At 43.2% G+C, this 26,888-nt stretch overlaps 2 protein-coding genes and 1 pseudogene across 3 annotated transcripts; 1 reads left to right on the top strand and 2 right to left on the bottom strand.

Moving 5' to 3' along the window:
• Positions 1–15,157: 15,157 nt before the first annotated feature.
• Positions 15,158–17,145, bottom strand: LOC127335814 (cysteine-rich repeat secretory protein 38). Its single transcript, XM_051362549.2, has 3 exons — positions 16,156–17,145; positions 15,935–16,081; positions 15,158–15,386 (listed from the first exon to the last, which is right to left on the bottom strand). Exons 1-3 carry the CDS (start codon positions 16,952–16,954, stop codon positions 15,352–15,354), a joined length of 981 nt encoding a protein of 326 aa, XP_051218509.1. The 5' UTR covers positions 16,955–17,145; the 3' UTR covers positions 15,158–15,351.
• A 647-nt stretch (positions 17,146–17,792) lies between these two features.
• Positions 17,793–22,888, bottom strand: LOC127335816 (ubiquitin carboxyl-terminal hydrolase 3). 2 transcript variants are annotated; one of them, XM_051362551.2, is made up of 10 exons: positions 22,732–22,888; positions 22,514–22,633; positions 22,349–22,399; positions 21,472–21,577; positions 20,842–20,900; positions 20,663–20,737; positions 20,011–20,059; positions 19,815–19,891; positions 19,295–19,391; positions 17,793–18,121 (listed from the first exon to the last, which is right to left on the bottom strand). In XM_051362551.2, the coding sequence occupies exons 1-9, from the start codon at positions 22,780–22,782 to the stop codon at positions 19,305–19,307; spliced, it is 675 nt and encodes a 224-aa protein (XP_051218511.1). In that variant the 5' UTR covers positions 22,783–22,888; the 3' UTR covers positions 17,793–18,121; positions 19,295–19,304. The 2 variants fall into 2 exon arrangements, with proteins under 2 accessions (XP_051218511.1, XP_051218510.1); XM_051362550.2 differs by lacking the exon at positions 17,793–18,121 and having other exon boundaries at positions 19,100–19,391.
• A 1,644-nt stretch (positions 22,889–24,532) lies between these two features.
• LOC127330608 (protein ALP1-like) lies at positions 24,533–26,020 on the top strand (annotated as a pseudogene).
• The last annotated feature ends 868 nt before the right edge of the window (positions 26,021–26,888 follow it).

The raw sequence follows: 26,888 nt of genomic DNA, 5'->3' as shown, positions 1-26,888 counted from the left end.
GTAGGAGCCAAGAAGCACGTTGAAGGTTGATGGCGGCGGAGTGTAGTGCGGCGCAACACCAGGGATTCCGGCGCCAACGTGGAACCTGCACAACACAACCAAAGTACTTTGTCCCAACGTAACAGTGAGGTTGTCAATCTCACCGGCTTGCTGTAACAAAGGATTAGATGTATAGTGTGGATGATGATGTTTGCAGAGAACAGTAAAACGAGTATTGCAGTAGATTGTATTCGATGTAAAAGAATGGACCGGGGTCCACAGTTCACTAGTGGTGTCTCTCTGATAAGAATAAGCATGTTGGGTGAACAAATTACAGTTGGGCAATTGATAAATAAAGAGGGCATGACCATGCATATACATGTTATGATGAGTAGTGTGAGATTTAATTGGGCATTACGACAAAGTACATAGACCGCTATCCAGCATGCATCTATGCCTAAAAAGTCCACCTTCAGGTTATCATCCGAACCCCCTCCAGTATTAAGTTGCAAACAACAGACAATTGCATTAAGTATGGTGCGTAATGTAATCAATAAATATATCCTTAGACATAGCATTGATGTTTTATCCCTAGTGGCAACAGCACATCCACAATCTTAGAACTTTCTGTCGCTGTCCCAGATTTAATGGAGGCATGAACCCACTATCGAGCATAAATACTCCCTCTTGGAGTTACAAGCAAAAACTTGGCCAGAGCCTCTACTAGCAACGGAGAGCATGCAAGATCATAAACAACACATAGATGATAGATTGATAATCAACATAACATAGCATTCACTATTCATCGGATCCCAAAAAACGCAACATGTAGCATTACAGATAGATGATCTTGATCATGTTAGGCAGCTCACAAGATCCGACAATGATAGCACAATGAGGAGAAGACAACCATCTAGCTACTGCTATGGACCCATAGTCCAGGGGTGAACTACTCACACATCACTCCGGAGGCGACCATGGCGGTGTAGAGTCCTCCGGGAGATGATTCCCCTCTTCGGCAGGGTGCCGGAGTGTAGGATAACGTTGCATAGAAAACAAAAATTTTCCTACCGCGAACACGCAATCCAAGCCAAGATGCAATCTAGAAGACGGTAGCAACGAGGGGGTATCGAGTCTCACCCTTGAAGAGATTCCAAAGCCTACAAGATGAGGCTCTTGTTGCTGCGGTAGACGATCACTTGCCGCTTGCAAAAGCGCGTAGAAGATCTTGATCACGATCGGTTCCGGCGCCACGAACGGGCAGCACCTCCGTACTCGGTCACACGTTCGGTTGTTGATGAAGACGACGTCCACCTCCCCGTTCCAGCGGGCAGCGGAAGTAGTAGCTCCTCTTGAATCCGACAGCACGACGGCGTGGTGTCGGTGGCGGTGAAGAAGTCCGGCGGAGCTTCGCTAAGCTACGCGGGCAATATGGAGGAGAGGGGGGCGGCTAGGGTTTGGGAGGGGTGGCCGGCCACTCTATGGGGGGCGGCCAGCTTGTGGTCTTTGGGGTGGCCGGCCCCCTCCCTTGGCCCCTCATTATATAGGTGGATCCCAAGTGTTGGTGTCCAAGTCTTCGAATAAGACCCGAAACCAAAACCTTCCATAGGAGGGGGCAAACCTAGCCCAACTAGGACTCCCACCCAAAGGTGGGATTCCCACCTCCCATGTGGGGGGTGGCCGGCCCCCTATGGTGGAGTCCACTTGGGACTCCACCCCCACTAGGGCTGGCCGGCCATGGAGGTGGAGTCCCTTGTGGACTCCACCTTCCTTGGTGGTTTCTTCCGGACTTTTCTAGAACCTTCTAGAACCTTCCATAGAACCTTCCGTGACATTTTATTTCACATAAAATGACATCCTATATATGAATCTTATTCTCCGGACCATTCCGGAACTCCTCGTGATGTCCGGGATCTCATCCGGGACTCCGAACAAATATTCGAACTCCATTCCATAATTCAAGAACTACCATTTCAACATCCAACTTTAAGTGTGTCACCCTACGGTTCGAGAACTATGCGGACATGGTTGAGTACTCACTCCGACCAATAACCAATAGCGGGATCTGGAGATCCATAATGGCTCCCACATATTCAACGATGACTTTAGTGATCGAATGAACCATTCACATACATTACCAATTCCCTTTGTCTCACGATATTTTACTTGTCCGAGGTTTGATCTTCGGTATCACTCTATACCTTGTTCAACCTCGTCTCCTGACAAGTACTCTTTACTCGTACCGTGGTATGTGGTCTCTTATGAACTCTTTCATATGCTTGCAAGACATTAGACGACATTCCACCGAGAGGGCCCAGAGTATATCTATCCGTCATCGGGATGGACAAATCCCACTGTTGATCCATATGCCTCAACTCATACTTTCCGGATACTTAATCCCACCTTTATAGCCACCCATTTACGCAGTGGTGTTTGGTGTAATCAAAGTACCTTTCCGGTATAAGTGATTTACATGATCTCATGGTCATAAGGACTAGGTAACTATGTATCGAAAGCTTATAGCAAATAACTTAATGACGAGATCTTATGCTACGCTTAATTTGGTGTGTCCATTACATCATTCATATAATGATATAACCTTGTTATTAATAACATCCAATGTTCATGATTATGAAACTAATCATCCATTAATCAACAAGCTAGTTTAAGAGGCATACTAGGGACTTCTTGTTGTCTACATATCACACATGTACTAATGTTTCGGTTAATACAATTATAGCATGATATATAAACATTTATCATAAACATAAAGATATAAATAATAACCAATTTATTATTGCCTCTAGGGCATATCTCCTTCAGTCTCCCACTTGCACTAGAGTCAATAATCTAGTTTACATTTGTAAAGATATAACACCTTGGCCTTATGGTGCTTTATCATGTATTGCTCACGGGAGAGGTTTTTAGTCAACGGATCTCGACACGCTCAGAAACGTATGTATTTTGTAATTCATTTGCGTCTCAACGCATCACTCATTTCCAAATGAGTTGGCATTAAATATGTTTGATCTTATGGTGGAACCTTAATTCCGCGGTCTGAAATAAGTCACTAATATTGTCACATACAATATAGCTTCAAAGTTCTGACACTATCGGAACTACACCAAGTTCAAAGAACTTCTTGACTCAACATCCTCAGTCATTTGTCAAAACAAATGACATACTCTGCCTTCGTCTTGTAGAATCCATCACAATATTTAGAACTCTTCTAAATCTAACATAGACAACTTCTAGTTCATTGTGCTACCTTTAAAACAACACTTAGTCTAATTTGAGATTGAAATTCTATTTTGATATGTGACAAAATAAATATCGGTGTAACACCTTACAGCGATTTGTTTGTCATTTCTTCATACAAAAATATATATGTATATCCTTAGTTCTTCTAAAGTACTCAAGGATATTCTTACTGTCGTCCTATGATCATCTTATGAATCATTCCGGTATATGCTCATAACATTTTAGAGCACAAGATATCTGATTTTGTACATTTTATTTGTGATCTAAAATCACTCATGTATTTTTACTCATCGAGTGTCAGATACACTCAAGTCTTGTTAAACCTTCACATGACAAGAACATTTTCTTAATATTTCTATATTGAACTATTTCAATATCCATTCTATGTACTTTGACTTAAACTTATTATGTGTTTCAATCTATCTTCATAGATCTTGACACTAAATATGTTTTAGTCCATATCCTTTCATTGAAGTTAATTTTCAATGAAACCTTTTAATCAAGTATGTAATTACATTATTTATAACCAACTATATGTCTTCTACATAAGTATTATAAATATGTCTCAGCGCTCCCACTTAATTTCTTGCAAATGCAAGCCTCTTCATCGTCTCTGATGAAATCAAAAACTCTTTGACTATTTCATCCAAAGTGAAGATTCAAACTCCGCGATACTTACTTCATCCAATTGAAGTTCGTATACCTATCTAGTATTTCACGGACCAGCAAAACTCTTGGTTTGTATCTAGTATACACCTTTAATATACACTTCTGTTAAGTAGTGTATTTTGCCATCCTACTAACATATCTCATAAAAGAAATATGTAGTGATTACTAGAATAATCCACATAGACTATAAGCATTGCTACGGAAGATCTAATCTTATCGTAGTCAACTCTTTGAACTTTGTCGTAAACAACTTTTCAATAAGTTGAGCTTCTTCAAGGATATTTCATCCAAGTCCATCAATTTAATAGATCCATTTACTTTCAAAAAGTATTCATCTATCTTGGATTTTATGGCGTATAGCCATTTTAACGAAGTCGTGGCCCATCATAACTTCTTTGTTTGTAGTTGGTTTATCATTGTTCAAAATCAATCCTTTGTCCACAAATCATTTATTTGATCACAAAGTAAACCATACCTACAAGGTTCAATATGTACTTCGATCTCCATGGCTAAAACACTTTGTAGTCATGAGAGCCATGATCGTCGTGTCCGCTTCCGAAACCAATTCCGATGCTGCGCTACTCTGATCATTATGCTTAGGTTCATAAACCTTATCAAATTATATTGTCCTCCCACTCAAATACTTCACTCGAAACAATTTCTCGGAAATAAGAAACATTGACAAACACTTTTGTCTTTGTCTCGTGGGAAGAATTCCCAATTAAATCTCTGGGATAACCAACAAAGACATTCATCCGATTTTGGTTGACTATAAGGGTTTATACCCATGCCATAACTTGTATGGTGTCATTTCAACGGATCATGATGATGCTCTATTCAGTGTAAAAGCGGTAGTCACTAAAGCATAATCCACAAAAATATAATGGCATCAATATTTTATCTCATCATTGATCCAACAAAGTTTGGATATATCTCTTGGATACTTCATCATCACTATGATACTCCAAGAAACGTAAGTTGTAGAACAATTTCATAACTCTCTTAGATGTTCGCTAAAACTCGTAATTCAAATATTTCCACCATGATCCAATCATAGATATTTGATTTCTATTACGATGATTTCCACTTCATGCTGAAATTTATTTGAATCCTATTCAAATGTTTCAAACTTTTCCTTATTGAATATATCCACATATATACTCAATTCATTGTTTGAAAGTTTTCATGAAGTAGAAGAATCTTCCGCACACAACTATGCCCAGTGAACCACATATATCATTATGTATGTTTTCACTAAGTTAGTTGCCCGTTCAACTCTTCGGCCTATGAACGGTATTTCAGTCATTACCTTTTAGAAAAGATTTTGCAAGTGCCAAACGATTCAACAAATCGAATGACTCCAAAAATCCATTTGCATGGAGTTCCTTCATGCGATCCTTTCTAACATGACCTAAATTGCGGTTCCACAAATAAGTGGAATTCAAATCATTTGCCTTATGGCATTTTTAGCGTCAGTGTTATGTATGTGTGTTTCACCATTTAAGATTTATAATAACTTATCCATCATACATGGAGTAATGTCATAATTTGAACAACTCATTGTTTTCATTTGACCAGAGCAAAATAACAATTTATTAAGCTCTTTATTATAAATTCTAAGGGCTAGATAGAATGCCAACGACGAACATAATAACACTTTATTTTTGTTCCAGCGAACATTCTTATCATATTCCTTGTCACCACTTAGGCCATTGTATTCTTGAATTGCGTTGTTTTGTATGACACTTCATACCAACCAATATGGTATTAATACCCAAGAATTTCATTGTGTGACTTAACTAGGAATACAACCATAACATGTATATCATTTATATACACCTGAGCTAGACTTTCTAGTCTTTTCTTTTCTGTTGCCAAAATATCTTTTGCAGTTTCTCTTTTAGCTTTCCTCATTATTCAGAAAAACATTTCAACATCAATAACTTCTAGGTTTGTTGGTCAAATACCAATAACCTTGAGGTTCTTACTTTGAAGTTGATCATCATATGACAAGTGTTCTAGATTTCACATATTAGTAACTATGATGAACAATTTCACTCATAATTTTATCCATCAATTCATGACAACTTTTTGAGACCATGTCTGTACATGCTAGGCTCATAAAGTTTAACCTTAGTATTCGCATGTGCAAATCAGGCTTGCACCCATTGTAAGCACACGTAGAATCTATAACACCCGATCATCACGTGATGCTTCGAAACGACGAGTCTTAGCAACGGTGCATACTAAGGATGATAACTTCATGGATATGCGAATATCATTAGTGCCCCAATAGCTGGAGGATTGTGACGTCTTGCGTCTTCAACCTTCATACATTCCCATAAAACTTATGAGTTTATGTAGTCTCACCAAATTATATTCTATCATCTTGCAATAAGGTCTTAGATATCACATATATCTCATACCTTGATTATTTCTGAAAACTAAATTTTCAGCTCCTTATTTTTCAAACATATTTGAACTTTCAAGTTTCATGGAGACAAGATAACTTTAGGTACTAATTGAAACCATAGCTCTTTGAATCAACAATGTGAGGTTTACTAAAAGTTTGCAATAGGACTTAATCAATTCTTGATTCTTTAACAATACGGTACCAATCCGTAAAGTTTCTTGTCAGATTTTAACAGTATTTCTATCTCAATAACAAGACTAGCGCATAGTAGTAAACGGATTCCAATACTACAAAATTAATTCAAAATACTACTCAGACTATGTTTATGATAATTAGTTCATGTTTTAATCTAATTACTAATGAACTCCCACTTAATACAACATCCCTCATAGTTGTTAAGTGGTACACGATCCAAATCCACTACACCAAAACCGATCATCACGTGAGATGATGTAGCTTCAATGGTGAACATCAACATGTTGATCATATCATCCATATGACTCGTGTTCAACCTTTCGGTTTCCGTTGTCCCGAGGCCATGTCTGTACATGCTAGGCTCGTCAAGCAAACCCAAGTATTCCGCGTGTGCAACATGGCTTACACCCGTTGTATGTCAAGTTTATCACACCCGATCATCACGAGATGCTTCAAAACGTCGAACAATGCAACGGTGCATACGAGGGAAGAACACTTTATTATCTTGATATTAATGTGAGGGATCATCTTATAATGCTACCGTCGCGATCTAAGCAAAATAAGATGCATAAAAGGATTAACATCACATGCAGTTCATATGTGATATGATATGGCCCTTTTGTCTTTGCGCCTTTGATCTTCATCTCCAAAGCACGGATATGATCTCCATCATCTTCGGGCATGATCTCCATCATCGTCGGTGTAGCGTCAAGGTTCATGGCGCCGTCTTCATGGTTGTTCACCTCATGTAGCAACTATAACAACTACTTTGAAATACTACTCAACATGAAAATTAAAGACAACCATAAGGCTCTGCCGGTTGCCACAATACAATAATGATCATCTCATACATATTCATCATCATATCATGGCCATATCACATCACCAAACCCTGCAAAAACAAGTTAGACGTCTCTAATTTGGTTTGCATATTTTACGTGGTTTAGGGTTTTCGAGAGAGATCTAATCTACCTACGAACATGAACCACAACGTTGATACTAATGTTTTCAATAGAAGAGTAAATTGAATCTTCACTATAGTAGGAGAGACAGACACCCGCAAAGCCTCTTATGCAATACAAGTTGCATGTCAAACGAGGAACAAGTCTCATGAACGCGGTCATGTAAAGTTAGTCCGAGCCGCTTCATCCCACTATGCCACAAAGATGCAAAGTACTCAAACTAAAGATAACAAGAGCATCAACGCCCACAAACCATTGTGTTCTACTCGTGCAACCATCTATGCATAGATACGGCTCTGATACCACTGTAGGATAACGTTGCATAGAAAACAAAAATTTTCCTACCGCGAACACGCAATCCAAGCCAAGATGCAATCTAGAAGACGGTAGCAACGAGGGGGTATCGAGTCTCACCCTTGAAGAGATTCCAAAGCCTACAAGATGAGGCTCTTGTTGCTGCGGTAGACGATCACTTGCCGCTTGCAAAAGCGCGTAGAAGATCTTGATCACGATCGGTTCCGGCGCCACGAACGGGCAGCACCTCCGTACTCGGTCACACGTTCGGTTGTTGATGAAGACGACGTCCACCTCCCCGTTCCAGCGGGCAGCGGAAGTAGTAGCTCCTCTTGAATCCGACAGCACGACGGCGTGGTGTCGGTGGCGGTGAAGAAGTCCGGCGGAGCTTCGCTAAGCTACGCGGGCAATATGGAGGAGAGGGGGGCGGCTAGGGTTTGGGAGGGGTGGCCGGCCACTCTATGGGGGGCGGCCAGCTTGTGGTCTTTGGGGTGGCCGGCCCCCTCCCTTGGCCCCTCATTATATAGGTGGATCCCAAGTGTTGGTGTCCAAGTCTTCGAATAAGACCCGAAACCAAAACCTTCCATAGGAGGGGCAAACCTAGCCCAACTAGGACTCCCACCCAAAGGTGGGATTCCCACCTCCCATGTGGGGGGTGGCCGGCCCCCTATGGTGGAGTCCACTTGGGACTCCACCCCCACTAGGGCTGGCCGGCCATGGAGGTGGAGTCCCTTGTGGACTCCACCTTCCTTGGTGGTTTCTTCCGGACTTTTCTAGAACCTTCTAGAACCTTCCATAGAACCTTCCGCGACATTTTATTTCACATAAAATGACATCCTATATATGAATCTTATTCTCCGACCATTCCGGAACTCCTCGTGATGTCCGGATCTCATCCGGGACTCCGAACAAATATTCGAACTCCATTCCATAATTCAAGAACTACCATTTCAACATCCAACTTTAAGTGTGTCACCCTACGGTTCGAGAACTATGCGGACATGGTTGAGTACTCACTCCGACCAATAACCAATAGCGGGATCTGGAGATCCATAATGGCTCCCACATATTCAACGATGACTTTAGTGATCGAATGAACCATTCACATACATTACCAATTCCCTTTGTCTCACGATATTTTACTTGTCCGAGGTTTGATCTTCGGTATCACTCTATACCTTGTTCAACCTCGTCTCCTGACAAGTACTCTTTACTCGTACCGTGGTATGTGGTCTCTTATGAACTCTTTCATATGCTTGCAAGACATTAGACGACATTCCACCGAGAGGGCCCAGAGTATATCTATCCGTCATCGGGATGGACAAATCCCACTGTTGATCCATATGCCTCAACTCATACTTTCCGGATACTTAATCCCACCTTTATAGCCACCCATTTACGCAGTGGTGTTTGGTGTAATCAAAGTACCTTTCCGGTATAAGTGATTTACATGATCTCATGGTCATAAGGACTAGGTAACTATGTATCGAAAGCTTATAGCAAATAACTTAATGACGAGATCTTATGCTACGCTTAATTTGGTGTGTCCATTACATCATTCATATAATGATATAACCTTGTTATTAATAACATCCAATGTTCATGATTATGAAACTAATCATCCATTAATCAACAAGCTAGTTTAAGAGGCATACTAGGGACTTCTTGTTGTCTACATATCACACATGTACTAATGTTTCGGTTAATACAATTATAGCATGATATATAAACATTTATCATAAACATAAAGATATAAATAATAACCAATTTATTATTGCCTCTAGGGCATATCTCCTTCACGGAGGCGATCTCCTGAATCCCCCGAGATGGGATTGGCGGCGGCGGCGTCTCTGGAAGGTTTTCCGTATCGTGGCTCTCGGTACTGGAACTATTATCGACGAAGGCTTAAGTAGGCGGAAGGGTAGGTCAGGGGGCGCCACGAGGGCCCCACACGCCAGGGCCGCGCGGCCAGCACCTGGGCCGCGCCGCCCTGTTGTGTGGGCGCCTCGTCGCCCCACTTCGTATCTCCTCCGGACTTCTGGAAGCTTCGTGGAAAAATAAGATCCTGGGCGTTGATTTCGTCCAATTCCGAGAATATTTCCTTACTAGGATTTCTGAAACCAAAAACAGCAGAAAACAACAACTGGCTCTTCGGCATCTTGTTAATAGGTTAGTGCCGGAAAATGCATAAATATGACATAAAGTATGTATAAAACATGTAGGTATCATCAATAAAGTAGCATAGAACATAAGAAATTATCGATACGTTGGAGACGTATCAGACCCTTTCCAAAGATTACTTATATATCCTTGACCATACCAAATATATCAACACCATGACGGTGGGCATGCTTCTTCCGGTGATATGCTTCACCGTTGAAATTCTTGCCTTTCTTTTTTACGATGCCCCAAGTACACGACCTTCTTAGATTTATCCAAATATGCATTGTCAGTCTCATTGAAACAGTGTGTGCATACATTGTATCCTTTGCTTGTGCTCATCTCCAACACGTACATCTGTTATGGCCCACAGATTTAGAAGTTCTTTAACTAATGGCTTCAGGTACACATGAATGTCGTTGCCAGGTCGCTTCGGGCCTTGGATGAGCACTTGCATCGTAATGAACTTCCGCTTCATGCACAACCAAGGAGAAAGGTTATATATACATAGAGTCACGGGCCAGGTGCTATGACTGCAACTTTGCTCTCCAAAAGGATTCTGCCATCTGTACTTAGACCAAACCTTAAGTTCCTTGTGTCCTCTACAAAGTACAGGTATTTTCTATTGATTTTGCTCTACTGCGACTCATCATCAGGATGTCTCAATATCGCGTCTTTCTTACGGTCTTCTTTGCGTCATCGCAACAACTTGGCGTGCTCTTTATTTCTAAACACACGTTTCACTCGTGGTATTATAGGAGCATACCATATAACCTTGGCAGGAACCCTCTTCCTGGGGCGCTAGCCCTCAACATCAACAATGCAGTGCACACCGGGCATGCATCTAAATTCCCGTACTCGTCGTGGTAGAGGATGCAGTTAGTATTGCATGCATGTATCTTCTGCACGTCTAATCTAGAGGGCATACAACCTTCTTCGCTTCGTACGTACTGGCGGGCAATTTGTTACCCCTTGGAAATTGCTTCTTAATTATTTTCAGCAACTTTTCAAACCTCGGGTCAGTCACACCGTTCTCTGTCTTCCATTGCAACAATTCCAGTGTGCTACCTAGCTTTTTCTGGCCATCTTCGCAAGTTGGATACAACAATTTGTTGTGATCCTCTAACATATGGTCAAAGTTCAACCTTTCCTTATCAGTTTTACAGTCTCTCCATGCATCGACAATGGCCCGACCAAGATCATCAGCAGGCTCATCTGATGCCTCTTGATCTTCTGCTTCATTTCCTTCTGATGGAAAACAATCCCCCTTTGCAGTATCACCATATTCAGCGAACATGGGATAGTTGTCATCATCCTCTTCTTCTTATTCATTGTCTTCCATCATAACCTCTCTTTCTCCGTGGTTGGTCCAACAATTGTAGTGGGGCATGAAACTGGACTGCAGCAGGTGGGTGTGAATGGTCCTCGAGGAAGAGTAATTTATGACATTTTGACAGTTAACACATGGATAATATATAAAATCACCCCATTTGTTTTCCTCAACCACATCGATAAATTTTTCTAGGCCCGAAGTGAACTAGTGAAGGCATCGGTTAATGTACATCCATTGCTGATTCATCTGCATGATATAATTAAGCTTATCAAAAACATTACAGAACATCATGATTAGTGAAGCGATGTATATATACACACATGCATTTTATCAATGACAGATGAAAGGATAAAGTTTTTAACCTTGATGGAGAAGGAAAAAAGACAGGAGCAAGCTTTAAGTGTGGCTTGTTTTGAGTGAACTCAAGTGGCAAAAGCTCTTAGGCATTTCATCGAACACCTCTTGTTCATAAGAAGAGAGCAAAGCCACATACACCTCTCTTGTGCTAACAAATGGAAAATGATAAGTGTGACTCACACTTGGGCAGGGAAAGGGTATATATAGGTTAGACCTTGGGTCTCGGTTGGTAATATCAACCGGGACTAATTAAAGGGGCTCGGGGCCTGACACGGCCTGAAGCGCTCTGATGGAACCCCTTTAGTCCCGGTTTGTATTACAAACCGGGACCAAAGGCCCCAAACGAACCGGGACTAGAGGGTGGCGTCGCCCTAGGCTGGACGAACCGGGACCAATGCCCCCACTGGTCCCGGTTCGTTTTAAAACCTGGACTAAAGCTCCTAGGGGCTTTGGACGAAAGCCCTGTTTTCTACTAGTGAGCTCTCTCCGTCCCAAAATTCTAGGCCCTTGAGAGAAACTGAGGCCTTAACATCAAGCTTGAGTAATGGACATACGAACAACGAACCATCAAGGGAGAGTCTAGAACAAAATGTAACTGTGAGGCACCAAGAGCATCTCCGAGACATGGAGTATTATCCATCTATTTGCACTAGTGGGAAGGTTGACACACACGAGAAGGGGGTGGCGGTCCTCCATCTCGTGGTTAGGGGACAACGGACACAATGCTATATATGGCATGCATACTGAGGAGGAAGAGATATGGGTGAAAAATCTAACCATGTACCAAACTTTAGTACAAAATAACCTTGTTGCAAATAAATTTTTGGAACTAATCGTTTTTTTGTGTGTACCGCCTTCCGTGAGGGCATTACACCAAGTTCTGGGGCGCTATGGTGTGCAAACGTGGCACAACTAGGGTTCAATGCGCATTAGCATCGTGAAAGGACATATTTGCGCTCCCATTGGATTTTGAATGGTCGACAACTACACTTATTTTGGAACTAACTCTTTTATCTAGTGTTTTAGGCACTCAGCCCCAATCGATGCAGGATCCATGTCTTCGGCCAAGCCATCATCGGTGCTCCATGCCGCCTTGTTCTTCTCTGGTGATCCGGCAAGAGTGACTAGCGGCGTGGGGGCTGCTCGTCTAGCTTTTATGGTGGCGGTCCTCGGGTTTCTCTCATGCGAAGAAGAAGAAGACCTGTCGGCGGCCTATCCATCTTGATCTGGCTAGAGTGATGAGTTGCGGAAAGTTCCACCGACGAATGGAACAATGCATCTTTTGTCTGGAGTTTGCTGGATGGGGTGGTATTCGGTCACCGCACCCATGCTTTTATTCCAACCGTTTGGCTCTGGAGGGAGCGGCGCGAATCTCTGTTCTGTGTTGATATCAAGTGACATTTTGATGTATGGTGAATTCAGAAGAAGGGAATATCATGAAGGCAGGATTGGAGGACTAGCTAAGTGAGGTTCAAGTTTCCACGATGTTGAGGGACTTGCTTGGTGTTCCGGGCTTCGCAACAATGGTATGAAAGTGGGGTGCGGTACGACAGATGAAATTCAGAGTTCTACCTTTTAGGGTAAAAATCCAAGGTCTGACCTTAACTGGTTGTATCTGGCAATGATCTTGTTGGAGGTATCATTTTGAGAGCGGTGACTATCTTCAGGGTGAAAATCTAAAATCTTTGATCAGGATACGACGGCGCCGGTGCACCGTTCCCTTCTTGGAGGCGTCGCTTTTGAGGTGTCGCTTTTGGAGAGTCTGTATATCAGGTGGTGGATGTATTAATGTTGCTAGGCCCGGAATGTTATAGCGGGACTTTTATTTCTTTGTTTTGTTTTCTCTTTTTTGACTGTGTCTATTATACTGATATTGGGGTGTTGCGTTTGTTGCAAAGACTAAGTGTAATTGATATGTTTTGATATTAATATATTTTTTATCAACAAATTACATAATTCAAAGAATTCAGAACGCACGTACCAGCTCGGTTTCGACCATGGATTAGTGCTAACATGCTCCAGCGGCTCCCGCGTCGAACGACGCGGCATCGATCGATTTGGACAAAGGACGAGCTGCGTGGTTGCTACGCCTTTGCCATTCCATGCAACGCGATGACACCGACCTCGATTTTTTTTTTTTTTTTTTTTTTTTTTTTTTTTTCACAAGACCTCGATCTTATCAGCACTAAACAGTACGTGAGCTAGATCGGGCTTTCGTAAAAGTGTTGCGAGCACCTACGGGGGTTTCCCCTCATCACCTCATCGGTTGTCTAGGAGGCTAGGAAGCTTTCCCATCAACTCCCTACCTGATATGTTGATTTATTTCGCTCCCAAACCCATATGTGACTCCAAAGACGGAGCAACTTCAGTCGTTCGAACCCGTATGTATAGCTACGAAAATAGCAATTGCAACACACGTGCAGCTAGAAAAAATGCATTGCGACCCATGTGCAACTCGGCCTCATCCCTTCTCTAGGAGTTTTCCGAGCAACACCCTTGTCATGTCGCGATTATTTCGCCGCCAAACTTACAAATACTTATTCTATGTATATATATTTACTTTCGTCCTATGTTCAACCTCCGGCGTGAGAAAATTGCATTAAAAAACAACCACAATTGTGTAAGGTTACAAAAGGGAAACCACCATTATTCAAAATTTTATCAAAAAACCACCAGAGAAATCTCAATCCATTGCGAGAAAACACTGATCACACAATTTGGCCCGTTTGACACGCTTCTTGACATGGAATCCCACAGGCTGATGTGTCGCGGGGCACACGGCGCTTGGACACGTACTTCACCGACCATTAACGGAGTGTCGATGTCCCTAGATCTAGGTCGTTTCGCTCGGTCAGTTACATCTCCCGTGCTCGCTCTCCTCACCGCACTGTGTCGCCAAGTTGATGTCATGCCGTCCACTTGTTCCTATTTTGCAACACCCAATATGATCAACTATCTAAAGAAAAATCTTAACCTATTTTGCAACACTTAATATGGTCAACTATTGCCCGCTTCTTCTTCATCTTCAGCCATGTAAAATCTTGTCTAACTAGGATAAATGCTAGGAGAAGAAAGGAGAAATTCCACTTGTGCCTTCAAGTGTTAGAGCATCTCCAACGGAGGGGCTAAACGCCATGCGGTAAAATAATCATCACGTCAGACACTATTTTGTTGGAATTTGTTTGTTTATGATGTTTTGGACGATTTAAAAAAATGACCCGAACGAACAAAATGCGTCGGGCTGCTGGGATACCCCTCGGCGTAAACGGATCCCTGACCATTTTCGTGTTTGCGAACCGACGCAAACGGTATGCTCGGGCCATTGGAGATGCCTAAGGAAATTGGATCACATGTACACAACACCTTTGCTTGACGAAATTATCATCTTTTCCAAAACATTGAACCTTCTGTTGGCAATTTGGCATCGTAAGTATCTGCTTTGGTGCAGATCGAGCAGAAGTGCAGAACTTAAGCCAGAACCTGAACGGAAACAGAACTAATGGCCGACGAGATAGATAGATTAGCAGCTACACATAGCACTAACAGATCGAAATTTTATTTTCCGTACGATCGCGCGAAATGGCCGTGCTACACTGTCAGCGAGATAACAGAGACTAGAACAAAACATAACACTTCCCTAGCTAGATTATATATATGTCATCTCTATGGCCCAGCGAGCAACCACCGTCGTCATCGTGTGCCACAGACGAACTTGTACTCCATCTCGCTTATTTCATCGTCTTTATGCCAGACATGCCCAGAGCTGGAGATAAGATGTAAAGATTAATCGCAGGGTAAATCAAAAATATGTAAGCAACCGGGCGCTAAAAGAGGAGACTGGAAGACGACAACTCTGAGAAGAAAGCAACTTCTGCCTAGCCAAAGTGATCCATGCATATTGCATTCTACAAACTCTGATGTATCATTTCGTATCGTAGGTGCTTTGGTACTAATCTCCGGTACGTTAAAAGTGTTGTGAACTGTATATGTGGATTGACTAGCCATTTTCATCAGTTTGGACTTTTGTTTCAAATGGCTAGTGCATGAAGCTTAACATGGTATCAGAGAAATCCTAGCTTTCACATGGTTTTCGTAATTAAGCCTAAAAATTGTTGTTGCCACCGCTGTTTCGGTGTGCTCTTCTTCTTTCACGTGTTGACTTTCTCTTCTCCACACGCGAGTAGGGGTGTTGTGAAGTGTATACGTGGATTGGCTAGCCCTTTCCATCAGTTCGGACTTTTGGTTCAATTGGCTAGTGCATGAAGCTTAACAAAAAAAAAACAATCCCTGCACAACGAGCCACGAACGTACCTGGCGATGCTGCTGCAGCATTCCTGTTGTTGTTCCTGGCCTTCGTCGTCCTCCGAGCGAAGACATGAACGATCACCGCGCCGATGACCAAGACAATCAGAAAGGCAACGAACGCGGAAAGAACCGGATTATCGTTTATCATCCTTCCTGTTGTTGGTCATTTCACAAATTAGATCTCGAATCGTACAAAAGAATCACCGGAATGAGTGGGCACTACTCACTGATGATGGCCAGCAATGAAGTCGATATCTCGAAGCGCAGGTAGCAGTTCGAGCCGAGGACCGCGGCCACACGTCCATGAGCGTCGCCGTCCACCTCCCAGCTCTTTGCCACCACTAGCGACGCATCCCGCAGGCAACTGGCGCAGTCCGCCGCGGCGCGGTCCCTCGCGCACAGCGCCAGCACACGCACCGTGCGGTTTCCAGCTGTAGTGTCGCCTTTGGTCGCCGGAGTGGTCGCGTCGGCGGTGGCCACCGAACCCTTCGCGGCCCGCGGGGCCAGGGACTGCGCCAGCGCCTCGAGCCTCCGCACGCTGACGATGTCGGGGCTCGGGACAGTGTCGCCGGAGAAGACCACGGCGCCGAAGTCGTCGTCCGCACCGGCAGAGGAGAAGTTGGCGCCTTCGGCGTAGCCCAAGAAGCAGCGCTCGTCCCAGAAGCCGGCGCGCCGGCTGGCGTCGCCGCATTGCTTGGTGATCTTCTTGCCGGCGTTGGACAGGCAGCGGCGGCACGGCTTGGGCGCGGAGTCGCCGAAGCAGAGGCCACGAACTAACGCGCGGTCGGTGACGGCACTGCCGGCGTTCTGCAGGGAGAGGGAGGCGAAGCCCGTCGGCGCGGCGACTGTAGGGAGGGCGTCGAGGAGGTAGAGGAGGTTCCCGCGGAACGCGCCGCCGTTGTCCGCGGTGGGCGTCGGTGGCGGGTAGCACTTGCTCACGTAGAAGTCGGCTCGGTCCTCAGAGGCACCGGCGGTCGCCGTCATGGCGACTAGGAGGAGGATGGGGAAGCAGCGGGTGAGCGCCATGGATTGGGCACGGAGGAAGATCAGGGGGAAGTGACTGCAGAGTAGAGAGTGCCACTACTGTCTACTGATTGCACCAGCGAGAGCGTCCGGATTTGAGCGCGCCTCACGAGTCACGGGTCGAACGACGCTGCACTACTGCATGGATCGATTTGGGACAAGGTGGAGCTGCGTGGTTGCTATGCGTTTCCCATTCCATGCAACGCGATGGCACCGTCCCCCTCATCAGCACTGACCAGTTCAGTGACCTAGTTTGGGCTCTGGCAAACGTGGAGCGAGCATTTACGTTTTTTTTTTTCCTTTTTTTTCTTGCCTCATCAGTTGTCTAGGAGCTTTCCGAGCAACTTCCTCTCAGTGTGATATGGTGACTTTATTTCGCTGCCAAACCCATATGCAACTCCCAAGCCACTATGAAACAAGGAGCAATTTTTACTATCACAAATCATGTGTAGATGGGAAAATCTCAGTTGCAACATTCAAAAAAACTCTAATTCCATAAGCCAGTATGAAACACGGAGCAACTTCACCTCACACATAGCTAGAAAAAAATCTCAGTTGCAACACATATGCAGCTCATACCTTATCAATTGTCGAGGAGCTTCCCAAGCAACACCCCTATCATATGGTGATTTATTTCGCCGCCAAACCTACCATCACTTCTTCTTGGTCTATGTGTTCACTCTCATCCTATCTAGCTGGGTTCACAAGTGTCAGGAACCAGGTCCTTGCTCATATATTTATGTCAAGCGAGCAATCAGCAAGGGATTACTACATTTTTTTTTTACTTCACGCATAAAGTGAGAAATTGCGGTGCAAGCGCTCCAACTAAAAGACATGCATCTGACCCTTAATGTAACAGGATGCAAAGTGAAACTAACCACACAAAAAAAGTTAAGCTCAAGTATATCTTCTGTCACGGTCATTTTATGTTCTTGTATTAGTACTTCGATCATTTCTACATCAACCTAACAGACTGAAAAACTGAGCACTGCTGCGGTTGGACTTAACTGAGGCCGGTGTATCATTTCTATGTGGGACGTACATTGGTGGAAATCAGTAAACATTCTCCCTGGGTCCATGTATCAATCCTTCTTTGAGAGAGCCATCACACTGAAGTTGATCGCCGGAATACTACATAATCCTTGCTTTTATGACTCTTGCAGAAACCTGCAATTGCATACAAAGAAAAGAATAATGTTGCAGTAAGACTTCAGGAGAGGTGACATCGTTTAGCTAGGATTTTACAATCAGGTGTGCATACTACTGACAAAAAAAAACTTGGCAGGTTTGTTCTTGTCTGATTTTATATTGGGCTGAACTACTCCCATCGTTTCCAAACATTATTTGTAGTCATGAAACCACCCTAACTACATAATGGACTTATGGACCTGCACATTGATATCGCTAAGAGGCTACTAGTGTCTTGCTATCAGAATTAAATTGACAAAGCAGTACCACAGAGCTGCCAGGTAATAACATCACACTAAACCCTTACTGCTCGAGCGCCTCCCGATTTGGACAAGGGAGGAGCTCCGTGGTTGCTACACCTTGCCATTCCATGCAAGATGACAGTAAGTGAGCTAGATTGGGCTCTGGCAGAAGTGGTGGGAGCATTCATGGTTTTTTTTCCCTCATCAGTTGTCTAGGAGCTTTCCGAGCAACTTCCTCTGTGAAATGGTCCTCTGTGGTATGGTGATTTTATTTCGCTGCCAAACCCATATGCAATTCCCAAGCCACTATGAAACAAGGAGCAATTTCTACTATCACAACTCATATATAGCTAGGAAAATATCTGTTGCAAGACATAAGCAGCTAAAACCACATTGCAACCCATGTGCAACTCCTGCCTCGCTACCAAACCTACCATCACTTCTTCTGTTTCTATGAGCTTACTACCTCTCATCCTATCTACCTCGGTTCAACCTCTAGCGTCGTCACGCAATTGTCGGAACTTGATCCTTACTCGTATATTTATCTCAGACGAGCAGCAATCTGCGAGTGATTACAGGATCTTTTCCTTCAAACGCAAAATGAGAAATTGCAGTGCAAGCGCTTTTCATCGAGACGATAATAGAAACGTAAGGCTCATCTACTAGAAAGGGAGCATTAACAAGCAACTAACACATGCATGCAATCCTCCGTGAAACAGGATACAAAGTAAACTAGCTTTCATCGGGAAAAAAAAAGTTAAGCTTGATTTTTTCCCTTGTATTAGTACTTCAATCGTTCACTGTGTTACATCAACCTAACAGACTGGACAACTGAGCACTGCTACAGCTGTTATTAACTGAGGGCGGTGCAGATGGGAAACTAGATTGGTGAAAATCAGTAAACCTTCTCCTGGATCCATGTATCAATCCTTCTTTGAGAGAGCCATCACATTGAAGTTGATCGACCCAGAATACTCCACAATCCTTGCTTTTATGACTCTTGCAGAATCCTGCAATTGCAAAGAAAAGAATAATGTTGCAGCAAGTCTTAAGGAGAGGTGATATGGTTTACCTACGATGTTTCAAATCAGGTGTGCATACTGTCAAAAACAACTTGCCATGTTTTTTCCTTGCTTGTTTTGTATTGGGCTGAAGTACTCCCCTTTTTTACCAACATGGTTGTGCAGTCATGAGACCACCCTAACTACATAATGGATCTGCACACTAATATCGCTAAGCAGCTACTAATTTCTTACTAGTATTAAAATAAGAATTGACTAAGCAGTACCACAGAATTTTAGTGACAAGAAGAGCTACCAGGTAATAACATCGCAACCAAAAACCCTTTTTGTTCAAGTTAAAAATATGGAACACCACCTCCCATACAGTAAGCTGCGTACAGAGAGTGAGATGTGAATAGCTGAAAAACTTACCTGCAACAAGCTATCAGGAGAGGAATGGCCATGATGTATTGGCTGCGGCTTTCCTCCATCAAGCTCATAAAGTTCACCTGGATAGGAAAAGGAAGAACGAAAAACAGAGAGTGAACAAGAGATTAAGTGATGGCAACATGTAAAGAAAATTAATTATGGCACTCTCGTAACAGATGGAAACTTATACAGTACATACCATCAACACAAGAAAAACAAACATAATGTTCAATCACCCCATCCTTGGCCTGCACAATAAAAAAATAAATCTCATAATGCAACTAGAAAAATAAATCACAGTCAAACTGAAAATATACCCACAACAGTATTCAAATTACTGGGATTGACAATTCTGAAATAACATGCTCCTCGCGGAAACCATGAACAGATGAACAATATCCAATACCCACTAAAAAATGACACATGATCAAAAATGTTCACCCAAGATTGCAGCTGCTTAAACTGACAAATAACATTAAGGCTGAGAAGCAGGTAAACTGGCTAGCCAGGTCTCAAAATTTTGGCAGGAACCAGTCAATGTGATCAGTTCCATGTAAGAGATTTTTTTTCGAGAAAACGCAAAGGACCTTTGCGTTTCATTTCATTGAAAAGATAGAAGCTTGTTTACATCCTCCTAGGAGGCAGATTACAGTTATGTTTGAAGTAAGAGATCAGAAGGTGCTGTTGACAGGTAGTTACTGGAAACTTCGCACTCTCAGAACTAACAGACCACAATTATAAACACCCCCCCCCCCCCCCCCCCCCCCCAATTATTGAATTAATACTATTTGGTCATCCAGTGCAAATATTAGTATGGTGGGCATAACTAAAGAAACTCGCAGCATGCTGACCTCTGTATCACCACCAGCAGCAGCAACAGAATGAGCATCCTCCATTTCTTCGTCCTCCTCAAGAAAAGCAGCACGCTGATGACATGAAGTACTTTATAATTAGTACAAAAGAGAACTCAAGCCAACATAGTTGATTAATAGCCTTAAACAAGGAAAAAATGTATACATGGATTGCTAACCTGGATAGGATCCATATCAGCAGTTTGTTTATAGAATCTATGAAAATAGGACCCATCAACTGCAAAGGAAAATTAGTAATCAAATTTTAACAAGTAGCGAACATTAAAAGGCAAGGTACCCAACATAACATTTTGTTGAGGTATTTTTGGAACTAGGCAAATTAAGTTCACACTTATAAAGATTCCGTATTTGCATGTGACCAAAAGCATGCATCAGCGATGCATCATATAGGAAAAAGAGTATGCACATTCAAGTTCATAGTAGCTATATTTAATTTATTTTTTGAGAGAACGCAGAAATCCTGGGAGCTAGATGTAACTGTGAACTGTGGATTCTGAAAATACGTTATACATGTGATAGTGTGCCAAGTAAATGACTATCCATTTAACTGTAAGAAATATTGCATTTTTCGGGGGAACACATACCAGGGGATGAACGAGTTCTTAAGAATCATGGAAATTGCCATGGTGAATTACTGGGTGGTCACACTGATAGAATTGCATGACACAGTGACTATGTGGTACTGCCTACATCAAATAAAAGTTCACATACTAGAGTGTTCTCTTGATGCATGTAGGCAGTAATATTCCGTAGATTAGTAGGATGTTATAGTTCAAAACTGTAAATACCTAGCTTGATTCTGGACACAGCATTCCCTACTGCATGAATAATACCAATTGTTCCGCAAGCATTGCCAACAGTCTGCTTTGTAAAATATACTTTCTTGTTGGGCTCCTGCATCATGAAGTCTAAGCATTACAAGGAGATAAATGTGTAGAATCCTGGCATCGATTCCACAACGAATTTTAATATGCTTCTAGCATCTGCTTAAGTTTAGACCATAAACAGATTATTTTGTACAGTATCTCTAGCTATTTGGGGACCATGAAACCAATGTGTATACAACATGCCATTAAGCATATGGAAGAAAGAATAGCTACTTCAGAAGCTCCTAACCATGGTGAGGTGTGAGCACAATTCATTCTACTGATTTGATTCACTAGTTGGAATTTGGGGAAACAAGTTGGATATGTCAAGGGGCAGTGCAAAAAGAAGAAACCAATAGTAGAAACAAATTTCATTTACTCAAACATCTTTGTTAGCAAGCACAACAACATTCAATCAATTAGACAAGTCGAGTTCCTTTTTTAATTAATTGTTAAAAGAAGTATACAACGAAATACCCAGCAACTGGGGCACCACGAAAACTGCTATAAACCTACCCCTGGAGATAACATGTAGAGTTTGAAGAATTGGCTAAATCCCTACCCAGTTTGCTGCCACCATTCCTGCTAAGATGTGGCATTAGGTGAACAATTAAGCAGATAGAACATGATTAGATCCTAATGTTCTATGCTGAGCTAATATGGCAATATTTCACCAATGTGCTAGGAACACAATGTTTCACGTTCCAAGAAGTAGATGAACGACTCGAAATTATACCAGAATCGAGTGGTTTTCGTCAGTAATACTTACTACCAAACTAATCATAGAATTCAGTCTCACCTTGCTCTCCACCGTGGAAGCAGTCGAAGCATCAGATTCCTTCTTCCCATCCTGCTCACCAAAACGTGGGAGGAAAAGAAATCAGCTCCTCCCCGCCATATGTACAAGCAAAAGCAATCCAAACAGAACCCCACGGCCAATTAGGGATCAGGACTCAGGAATCACCTGCGGGTAGAGCAAGAGGACGGCGAGGACCGGCTGCGGCACCATGGCGAGCATCTCGTCGTCGAGCCCGTACACGTCGCAGAACCCCACGTCCTCCGGCACTCCCAGACCCCACATGAACTGCAACCGACCGTAGCGTAAGGGGCCGTGGGCGGGGAAGGGGAGAGGCCGAGGCGAAACCCTGGGGAATACCGGAAGCAGAGACGAGGCACCGGTACCTGGTTCATGACGTCGGGGTTGGCCTCTAGGGGGAGCCACCGCTTCACCATGGCGGCGGAGGGCGGACGTGCCGGATGAAGAGGGGACGGGGGGATGTGTTTTCCTGGTTTGGCTTTCGCGGCGGCCGTCGGCGGCTGTTCATTTTTTCCACACTTTTCTGTCGGGGGTACAAGTTTTTCTTTTATCTTTCTCTAGAGTACAAAAATGCATCCAACTGTGTCCCTATTTGTAATTCTTGCATATTCCCAATGCCTTCTCATGTGTTCAGGTTCCACCAGTCTGCCTTCCTCATTTAGAGCAGTATAATAGAGACTAGTCAGCTGGCTATAAGACATTTCACGTCACTAAAATCCTAGCTGGATGAAAGAGAAGAGAGGAGAGAGAAGGGAGCGGGCGCTCCGTGTGTCGCCCGGCTACAGCGCAAGTTTCGAAGAACAGTCGCCCGCTTGCAGCCTGATATGAGCGCTAGCGCCGGCGCTCCCGATCCCGTACATCTCCCTCGCCTCCCACCTTCCTCGCTCCACCACCGCGCGCCAAATCCGCACTTGCGTAGCCCCGAATTGCTTCTCACGCGCCAAATCGAAGAAGCCTACAAGACCCTAGAACTGCCGCCCCAAATCGTCCCCAAATCGCCACATCTCGTACCCTAGAACTGAGGTCCCTCCACCGGCACCTCAGCTTGTCCTGCCGCCAGCACCTTAGCTCGTCCTACCATCGGTGCCCCAGCTCCTCTGGCCGCCGCCTCATCTCCCCTCACATCTCCGGCCTTTCCTTCAACAGACGGACAGCCGCTTGGATACCCCACGACTCAGAACCTCAAGCATGGTGCATGTTTTCCTTGTTTCTTCTTTATATAATGCTCTGCCTTATCATCTCAGATGAGTTTTTGTGTAGTACGATTCGTCTTCGTTTGCCAATAAAAAGGTATGATCCATCCTTCAGATATTGGCCCGTGAATTGTTGCTGCCATCACTGGATTTGTCCTGATGCTAATTAGCGCATCACTGAGTTTTCCTACTATTTAGTGTCTCATAATGTGCAGCAGCACATGTCGACAGTCTAAGTAGTTACTCCCATGTCCCAGCTACTCACAAGTGGAAGAGAAAGAAACATGAAGGAAACAAACAAATCTCTGCATATACTTAACTGGTACTCTGGTAGCTGATGCAAGATGAGTAGGAAGTAGACAGATCAAGTTTAATTAATCAGCTGCTTTGGGTCACTAGGTACTACTAGCATTTGTGCTTTGGGTCCACTTTTCATGTATCTAAATGCAGCAATATCTTCTTCTTATGTATCTAAGTGTTGTTTTAGCAAGATTAGAACTGCATTATTAAGCTCCAAAATGCAGTCACAAATCATGGAGTTCAAAACTGTTGTAGGTAGGATTCTTTCGTACATGAAAAACTATTGTTTTAGCAGGATTCTTTGCATGCCTTAGTGTAAGGAATGAAAAAAGCCTTAGTTCAAATTGATTTTTTTTCACACTATCACTGCTACTTTCTTTTGGTGCTGAAATACAAGAATGTTTTCTACTGATTTTATTTAAACTATATTTAAATTGTAGTCAACAGTCCACACTTTAAATTCAATGCAGTCCAGATAACCATGTACTCCAGTCAAAAGTCCAACTACACTTAACTACAATGCACTTCAGATAACCATGTACTCAAGTCAAAAGTCCAACTACACTTAACTACAATGTAGTTCAGATAACCATGCGACAATAAGTATGCACTATCGATTCTATATAATGCTCTATCTCCTCTTCAGACTCATCCACCCAAACCCATTTTCCTCCATCTACCTCTCATCTTCCTACTCAGTCTACCAACCTCTATCCCTTAGCCACCATGTCAGATTCATACACAGATGATTCTGATGAGCTAGCCCCATCCAAAATCATGGAAGTCTATGTTGCTGAGCAGAACGTACTAGACTCCTTTGCTAGGAGGCTTGTGATGAAAATCAAGGCAAGGCTCGGAGATGGATTATCTCGGCGACGATACGGTAAAAGGAAGAGAATTCGAAGGGATCATGGAGGTGCTCATCAACGTCTGGTGGAGGACTACTTTGCTGAACAACCACTCTACCCCGAGAGTATGTTTCGTACTAGATTCCGTATGAATAGAGACCTCTTCCTACGCATTGTGAATGCCCTTGGTAAATGGTCTCCCTATTTCACTTATAGGGCAGATTGTTCTGGTCGAATAGGGCTCTCACCATTGCAAAAGTGTACAGCAGCCATGCGCATGTTAGCATACGGCACCCCTGCAGATGCCTTTGATGAGTACTTGAAGATTGGCAAATGCACTGCATTAGAGTGTTTGGACAAGTTTGCACGGGGGGTGATTCATGTGTTCGGTGGGAAGTACTTGCGACGCCCGACACAGGAGGATGTCGAGCGTCTACTTCAGGTTAACGAATCTCGTGGTTTCCCTGGAATGCTAGGAAGTATCGACTGCATGCACTGGCGATGGGAGAATTGTCCTTTAGCATGGAGGGGGCAATTCACACATGGTGATTATGGAGTACCAACGATGATCCTAGAAGTCGTTGCTTCTCAGGACCTTCATATTTGGCATGCTTTCTTTGGAGTTGCTGGGTCAAACAATGACCTTAATGTGCTCAACCAGTCCCCACTGTTTTTTGATGCATTGAAAGGAGAGGCCCCGCAAGTTCAGTTCTCTGTCACTGGGAATGAGTATACCACAGGTTACTACCTTGCCGATGGTATATACCCAGAATGGGCTGCGTTCATGAAGACTATACCACTTCCCCAAACAGAGAAGGACAAGTTATTTGCGAAGTACCAAGAAGGGGCAAGGAAAGATGTTGAGCGTGCTTTCGGGGTGTTGCAGTCCCGTTTTAGCATTGTCCGCCGGCCTGCAAGTCTATGGAAGAGAAAGAGTATTGGAAGGATAATGCTAGCTTGTGTGATTCTTCACAATATGATAGTCGAAGATTCATATTGACTTGAATGAGAATCCAGGGGCTTCATTTGCTCTGCCTCCTGAAGTGAATGTTGGTGGAAATCTTTGTTTCGCTGATGTGATACGTAGAAAAGCTACTATCCGTGCTCGTCCACAACATACCCAGCTTAAAAATGATTTCATCGAGCATATTTGGCATAGGTTTCAAAATAGCCGTCATAATTAATCATGGTGAGATACTGATATCTGCATGTTCCTATTCCATTTTTTCTGTGACATTGAGGATAAACATGATATTTTACATTCATTTTTATTTCAGGATTGGGCAATGATGTGGTGATTGTTGTAGGTGGTATTTGCAGGTATGCATTCTCTAATCTAAACGTGTTTTGTTTATTAACTAATTAAAGAGCACTCTACTGTATTGTTCAGTAAAATGTAATATATAGCTGCTTATTTACGTTGTCTTTGTTTCCTTTTTCCATTACAGTCTTGAAGTGTATCAATGCAAATGGATGGTCGCTCCTTTCTACAAAGTTTCAACTATGCTTTGTGACTTTCGTGCATGGTCTAGATCAAAACTAATGGCTTGTTTTCCTAAGATCTTATTTGGCATTATGTTTAGTTAATGAGTTTTTATAGACTTATGTAATGTCTAAGTGTCGATGTGATGGTGCTATGCTTCACCATTTTGTTGCTTATCGTTTGTCTAGATCAAAATTAACGGCTTGTTTGCCGGAGATCTTATTTGTTATGTAATGTTTAAGTGTGGTCTGAATATTAATCAGTTTGTGTCATCACATCCTGTTGGCATGAATGGCATATATATCTGTGATGTTTGAAATGGCCACAAAGTTGCAGTTTACAGTGGATCCTAATAAATTGTATACACATGCCCAGACTATAGCCAATCTAATAGCCAACCTATTATACAAGTGGGCTTTTATAAAGGCTTTAGATGACATGGCACTAGTGTAGAGCCAGCAGCCGGCTCTTCTATTAGCCATGCTCTTAGGAGGTTCGCTGGTCCGCGACTCTTCTTTTGGATCATCGCTAATTCATGCTCACCCTCTTGAAGCCACGCAGCTGCACGATCCTCCTTTCTCGGAGCCTCGCCGATGCACAACTATCATTTCTCTGAGCCTACATATGCGCAACCCTCCTTTTGGAGTCGTGATAATCTGCACCTCTCTAGAGAGACCTCGATGCCACCTCCCCTAATG

Source organism: Lolium perenne, chromosome 2, assembly GCF_019359855.2.
Source record: "Lolium perenne isolate Kyuss_39 chromosome 2, Kyuss_2.0, whole genome shotgun sequence".
Classification (NCBI taxonomy): Eukaryota; Viridiplantae; Streptophyta; class Magnoliopsida; order Poales; family Poaceae; genus Lolium; species Lolium perenne.
The sequence above is the reverse complement of the archived record's forward strand: the minus strand, read 5'-3'. Positions and strand labels throughout refer to the sequence as shown.

What these genes read in the sequence shown, in the direction of transcription:
- LOC127335814 (XM_051362549.2), bottom strand. Translation starts at nt 16,954, where the DNA reads ATGGCGCTCACCCGCTGCTTCCCCATCCTCCTCCTAGTCGCCATGACG. An exon ending in TTCATTGCTGGCCATCATCA is followed by an intron (nt 16,082 to 16,155) that starts GTGAGTAGTGCC and finishes GACCAACAACAG; the next exon opens with GAAGGATGATAAACGATAAT. An exon ending in TGCTGCAGCAGCATCGCCAG is followed by an intron (nt 15,387 to 15,934) that starts GTACGTTCGTGG and finishes TCTTATCTCCAG; the next exon opens with CTCTGGGCATGTCTGGCATA.
- LOC127335816 (XM_051362551.2), bottom strand. Translation starts at nt 22,782, where the DNA reads ATGGTGAAGCGGTGGCTCCCCCTAGAGGCCAACCCCGACGTCATGAAC. An exon ending in TGTGTCCAGAATCAAGCTAG is followed by an intron (nt 20,901 to 21,471) that starts GTATTTACAGTT and finishes TTTCCTTTGCAG; the next exon opens with TTGATGGGTCCTATTTTCAT. An exon ending in TTGTTTTTCTTGTGTTGATG is followed by an intron (nt 19,892 to 20,010) that starts GTATGTACTGTA and finishes TTTCCTATCCAG; the next exon opens with GTGAACTTTATGAGCTTGAT.